The sequence below is a fragment of the Seriola lalandi genome, unplaced genomic scaffold, assembly GCF_002814215.2.
Source record: "Seriola lalandi dorsalis isolate HSWRI2012SDOR001 ecotype SW California unplaced genomic scaffold, Sedor1 jcf7180002054885, whole genome shotgun sequence".
NCBI classification, from domain to species: domain Eukaryota; kingdom Metazoa; phylum Chordata; class Actinopteri; order Carangiformes; family Carangidae; genus Seriola; species Seriola lalandi.
In genome coordinates, this window is record NW_019525437.1 from 5,606,927 (window position 1) to 5,613,817 (window position 6,891).

The window sequence follows — 6,891 nt, forward strand, 5'->3', positions numbered from 1 at the left end:
GGTGGGGGGTGGGGGGGTCACAGTGATCGGATGAACGCAATGAGGAAAAGACTGACCTGACTCCTCAAAGTCTTGGTTGGCCATATTCCAGGAATCTCGGATTTGCAGTAAACTGGCTTCCATAGCCCTCAGATCCACCTCAGGGCAATTACACTGTGGGTAGTCCACGGCGCACTGGCACCAGCAGTCATTGTCCCGGCACACAAACTGGCCCTCCTCATTACAGCCGATGTAGCTGAGTGCTGCCTGCACGAACCTGCCCCTCAGATACTCTGGCAGTACGGCCTGCAGGCCTGAGGCAAGGACGAAATACATGGGAATGTCATACGGATGAATGAAGAGGGAGCTGTAAGTACTTCAGGTATTGCAGAACATGTTTTTAGATGTGCTGTTGTACGTTAGATCTGTAAATCATTGAGGACCAGCACTCATTTTTCTCTGTTTTTTTCTTTCTTTTTTTCTTGACACATATGCTCGGCGTCACATGCATTATGCTGAGATTCACTTAAAGTTTCATTTCTACTGCATAGTTCTGCTACTTTTGTTCTGATTCATTACCGCCTGAGACTCACTTCAGAACTCTGCAAGCATGCATTGCAAAAAAAAAAAGAAAAAAGAAGAAAAAAAAAAAGCGAAAGAGTGATTGAAGCTAAATTCGTTCTGACACTCTCGTGCTGCAGTTATAAGCTTGCCAGAGAACAGACACTGTGACAATTCCATCAGAAATTGGGGGAGTTCAATTATGGATGGCCAACCTTGCAAATGAATCTTGTTTTCAGGGCTCTGAACCAAAACGGAGCTGACAGAGTCGAGGTTGTCATAGTTACTGCATCCAAGAGGGCCTGTCCTTGTTTCGGTCACCTAAAGGGAGAAAAACAGAGGCACATAACAATCATCCACACTTAGAGAGGACGACACTAATGTAATTAAATATACAGAGAGAAGTAAAGGAAAAAAAAAAAAACAGGAAGAGGATAAGAGGGAGCACATGACTAAATGTCACGTAGAATAAGATTAACAACACCCTCTCTCTTCAATATCTCCACTCTCGAGAAACACAAAATATATTACGCATTATTTAGACTTCTCCGTTGTGCAAATCATATTTAGGATAATGACTCTGTGAGCTAGTGGGCTGGAAATTGAGTTGCGATAAAGATCCCTGGAGTAAAACGTAATGAGTAAGTTGTGGTGTCATCTGTCAAATTCATCTCTACATTGTGTTTACCCATTACAATGCCCACTGACACACATAACATGCTAAAATCCATCGTGATGCCAGTGTAAGCATGTTCTATTCAATTATATATTCGCACCCGAGGATTCATGTAATTGCCCGGTGCAAACGTTTACATGAGGTATGTAATATTGTTACTGGACTACACAGGCTGAAATGTGATATGACGGTTGGCAACAAAATCATCTCTTAATTGTGGGCTCTTTCCTGAAATGAATCTTAAAAGTGTACTCCACTAATTTAGTATTGCACACTACTGAAACACTGCCAGACTCTTTTTTTTTTTTTACATTGTAGAAAAATTGATTTAGCAGAACCAGACATATTTCAGATAATTTCAGCTTTTGCTGGCTTTAGATCACAAAATGCTGTACACGACTGTTGTTAGATATGCAGTAATACTGCATAGGGAGGTAATACTGCATATCTAAGAAAGGCAGGATATTCCCTTTAACTAATCCAGACTAACATGCAGTTAGCCAGATAAATAATCCAATTAATTCTCATGAAGTTGTCATCGTTCTTTGAATTTGATGTTTTATTTCCCTGCAAACGACTTGAACTGCATTTAATTGATCGTTATACAACTAAACATTAACTCCAATGCGGTTGGAGGATTGATTTTTTTAATCCTGGATAAAGTTATCTTGAATTGAACAAACCTCAACGACCAAGCTATAGGCGCTGTGAGACTGTGCTCAGGTACAGTGGTGCTTTGAGCTACATGCAAACACTAGCATGCTAACATCCTCACAATGACAATGCTAACATGCTGATGCTACACTGATATAAGTTTAGTTAATTGCTATATTAAAATGCAAACATTTGCTAATTAGAACTACACACAGAAATACAGCTGAGGCTGATGGGAAGTTTATAACCAAAGCACTGGAGAAATTAAAAACATAAAAGTCGAGATCAAAGTGAATACAATTTATCCTGAGGGTACATGATGCAGGAGTTTTTCAGAAATTTCACTAAAATCCACAAAAAATAGATCAAGTTAGTGCTTCAAGAGGAACGTGAATCACCAAAGTCAATAGAACTCCTTCTCTGAGGACAGTCAATGTCTGTACAAAATTGAATGGCAATCCATCACATAGTTGTTGGGATACAGACCCATCCCTGCTGCTGGGATGGCTAAAAAACTAAATATTAAAGCAGTCATTCTAAGTGTGAATGAGAAATGTGAATCATTTTGAATATACCTGCATTTTTTTGACCAAACTTGTGCACACGTTTGGTCACAAAGATCTGTTGTTCTGACATTTTAAACCACCTTTAACCAACTGAAACGTCAACGATCTAATAGAGCTATCTCACATGCTTAAACGTTAGCAGTTAGCATGTCAGATAATTATGTTACTAGAATTTCCTACAGTGACCCAGAGATAACAATGAACACAGTCTGTGATGTCAGTTGTGACAAATTTTCAGAAGTTACTTTATTGATTTATTAGAAAGGTTTAAGTAAATGGTGATAAGATTGTTTAGAAAGTGTTACTGTTGCATTAAAGACAGTCAAAGCATGATTTTAGGACCTAGAGCATCATTTCTCACTCTAGTTTTTTTAATGGATATATTTTTAAATCAGTTGGCGAACAACACAAACCTCAATCAAATGCTCAAAGAGTGTAACAAGTGTTTTTTTTAGCAATTTTGGAGCACCTGTGGCGAAGTTGAAAACGGAACTACAATGGGACTATATCGTCAGCAGGCGTGATTACTTCAATCATCATCAATCAAGCCACTTCTCTTTTTCTTTCTTGCTCTTTAAAAGAATACAGTTTTTCCTAATGGCTGTCAGACAATTTATTGAAGGAGAGAACAGTGTTGAGCAGGTTTCACCGCAAAAAAAAATAAAAAATAAAAAACTCTTCCCAGAGAAAACTGATGTGTCTGCGTGGGAGGTGTAAAGTCTCCATGAGAGATGAAAATGACACTCCAGGCGAGCTACTGAGTGCTGGAGTACTGCAGAACACATTTGGTTAGCATGAGTTTCTCTTGTCCCTCTTGTACAAATCAAGGAAGCCATTCGGTGACATACAGTGAGGTGCCAAACAAGTTGGCAGAGTTAGTCGGTTTGGCTCTGAGAGTGGGTCATCTCCCAGCCTGTCTGTAGAGGATATGACCACCTTATTTGTCCCTTCGCCATGTGTCATTATGGCATTTTTGTATGTCTGATAATCTCTCACACAATAGCTATGTTTACATAATTAGCGAATAAGACGGATGTGATTCACAAAAAGCACTGGAAGGAGGATTTGGATCTACTCGTGAGATCTTGGTCGTATATTGAGTGCGTTTGAAACGGTGGCTGGAGAGGGGCGCTTGGGTTTGCATACCTGCTCTAATACAGGTTAACTAACTGCTTCAGCCTTGTAGGAGTAGGAGAAGAGAAATCACGCCAGTTAACACACAGGGAGAAGACTCTGTCCACCTGTTTACCAGCTCATATTTGAGGAAAAATATGCACATACAGAGGCCTGTGGACATTCAAGCAGTGAGATGTGTGAGCAAGAATTGTTTGTCTGAATAAACAGCCTGTGCAGTAAATATCACTGTGTCCTTATCGTCTGTGCCGTGTGAAATAACTCTGCGGGTCACTCGGTAAACACATGACAACAGAACCTATGCTTCTCACTTGGTCTGTGATAGAAACCCAAATCCTGCAAATGGAAAAAATAGTAACAAACCATTAAGAGTCTAATGCTTATGTGAAAAAAGTTTTAGAAAACAATATAATGGCAGGAAACCGAACAGAACACTGCTTGTGACTAAGATAATGTTTCTTGTAGAGCATCTGTTTCTGGCTTGTATTTACTTATAGGAAAATTAAGTGAATGCATCCTCTTCCTGTTTTTAATAAGAAATAAAAAAACTCTCGTGTGCCAGGAGGAAATGATTCTCTGGGACAAATGAAGCTTTTGAAGCTGCTCAGGCAGATGATCCACAGTCCCACTCGACCTGAATGTGTTTATTTCTATTACCAGTTGGGTGATCTATTAAAACTCGCTGCTCATTCTCTGCTGGCTTAACTCCAAAACAAATTCTATATTTACATTTATTCTAAATTAAAATGTTGTGATTCAATATGTGGGTTGACTGAATACAATAACACAAAGTAAGCAAGACAAGAAGCAAACTATTTTAATGGAGTCGGCTTCAATTTACTGGAGCCGCTGGGCTATAACCAGAAACTGAAGCATTAAAGGTCCCATGTTTTATACTTGTCCTGTATTTTATTTTGAAGTTTTGATAGCCATAAGAAGATATAAATCCTGCAAGGCTGAATGGTGGGTCCAGGAGGGGCTTGGAGCAAGGCTCACAACAAAGCATCGACTGCTTTGTTGTGACAACACAAAGTTACAGAAGTCCTGATGGCTGGTTTTAAGGCTCAGTGTCTGAATACAGGCTGTGTGCATTTCTCTGTGGAACTGAGGCTTTGATACTTTCACAGTATTAATATAGAACCTAGACCTGCTGTATAATCAAAGAGGACATGGAAATCCCCCTTTATATAATATGGGACCTTTAAGGTAAATTGTAGACATAGGGTTTTTAACAGATGTGTATTCATGTATCGGACTGATTACACTGATGGTATTCTTTTAATAAAGTGACGATCTAGCCAAACTGAGCTCTTGTAGCCTTTGAAAACCCAGGGACTCTTAGTTATTATGAATAAAAAAAAAGGGGGAATATTTTCACACCATATTCATTTGAAGGGCCTTGTAGTGACATAGTGGATTTAAAACTTTGCAGTGCCATACAGAAGTGGTCTGGCTTGTGCTTAGAAATGAGTTTCTGGGCACCATGGTCATGCAAACTCAGGTGATTTGCTCTCACACCACCACTTCACGCATAGTTGGAGAATAAAACATTTTCAGGGTATTATTTCTTACTGCACTCAGCACTAGAAAAATTGTGTGTGGTGGCTTTCGTGCAGCTTGGCCCACTCGGAATCGAGCATGAGTGAACCTGATGTCATATGACTTCACATAAGAACAAGAATTTTAAAAAATGGAGAAGAGAAATGTGAAGCTGCTGGGTTTTTATCACAGCCAGGTATAATTAGATAAGTTATTCAATAACAAATGTGACACAAAAGGGAAAAAAACTGAACTAAGAACAGCAAACATCTGCTACCATTCCTGGCAGAAGTGTAAAAAATGAACACTGACGGCAGAGACCAAAACGCACACGAGCAAAACAAACAAAAATTCCTCAACAACAGTCATGTGCGGAGTGTGGTAACTACCTCCGACACGGAAAGTCATTTGAATTAAGCAGATATTAGACTGTGTCAAAAGAAGAGATGAAAGTGATGTCCTTATTTTTTTTTTACAGACTGCATAATGATAAGGACATACTGCATGAATACCATGAAGAAAAAAAAAAGAGGATTCTTTCCAAATAATTTTCTTTTTGAGCAAATGCTGAATCCACTGAAGAAGTTGGATGAGAAGTTGGGAGTGAGAAAACTTAAGTAAAAACAGAATACCTTCTGAGACCGGCATAAAAAGATCTCACAACTTTTCGCCGCGAGTCTTGGAAGATGCAACCGCGCCGCGAGTCTCAAAGACAGAGCACCAGATTTGTGCTGACAAAACAAAGACGCACATAAAACACCGTAGAATCGCTCCTTTCCTTTGAGCTCACGGTTAGATTGTTCACAATCTCAGCTCAGTCATCCTTGACAAAAGCTTGATTTAGACCACGCATATATATATATATATCCAGGTTTTCACAGGGCAGCAAAGATAAACTGCCAACCTGGAGGGAAATCCATCTCCTTCGCTGTCACTTGCAAATTATTGCCAAACACCGTGACGGTGTCTTCTTTTAATATTTTCCCATAGGTCCAATAACTGTAACCACATCTTCTTGCTAGATTAATGACAGCAACAGTGGTATCCAGCCAGGAGGGAAAAGGAAGACTTGCCGCTCTAGGCAGGAAAGTTGTCTTTCTTCTTAAACATCTACTTTTGACAACTACAAGGTCAATGAGGGAACTAAGCACAGAGAGACATGAACAGGAATAAAAGCTGGGAGCTCTGTATGAGCGGTTGCACATCCAGTGTCTCTTTCAATCTCCTGCTGACAAAAAAATTCTGAACTGAGCTGCCGCTTTTCAATTTAAACTTATTAAAATATAGTCTTTTGAATACAAAGACATCATTTTGGGCAGGACAGGCAGACAGAGCTAAGGAGGGTGAGAAAGAGAGAGAGAGTAACTGACTTCCATTCTGCTTTTTTTTTTTTATTATTGATGCGTTAACACAATTAATTAAAATCCGAGAAGCCTCCATAGGGATCCGCAGATTAATTCCTAACACAGACAGATGTCCAACTTAAAGGGGAAAATTGACCAAATGCAAATCTAAAGATGGCTTTTCTATGCATAGCAATGAGACCATCTGCAAAAAAGAACCCAGTGGAGCAGAGCATGTGTGCACAGTCAGCCTTCTCTATTAGAAACTGACCCCAAAAAAGAAAAAAAAAAAAACTATTTTTTTTGTAGGTTTTACACTTATCTCAAAACCTCACAGGGCAGTTGTTGCTGAAAGGTGAGAAAAACATACAAGTTATTCTGAGAATGTGATATATAAATGACATGGATGGGTTTGGTGGGAGGGGTATGTATGTGAAGG

General features: G+C 39.4%; 1 protein-coding gene across 2 annotated transcripts in view; it reads right to left on the bottom strand.

The window, feature by feature from the left end:
* The window catches only part of brinp3a.1 (bone morphogenetic protein/retinoic acid inducible neural-specific 3a, tandem duplicate 1), a 49,389-nt gene that overhangs the window by 11,962 nt on the left and 30,536 nt on the right, over positions 1-6,891 (bottom strand). For both annotated transcript variants that reach the window (XM_023428710.2, XM_023428708.2), the window contains exons 5-6: positions 756-861; positions 57-293 (exon numbers count right to left, since the gene is read on the bottom strand). In XM_023428710.2, coding sequence (XP_023284478.1) covers positions 57-293; positions 756-861 — 343 coding nt within the window. The remainder of the gene's footprint in view (positions 1-56; positions 294-755; positions 862-6,891) is intronic.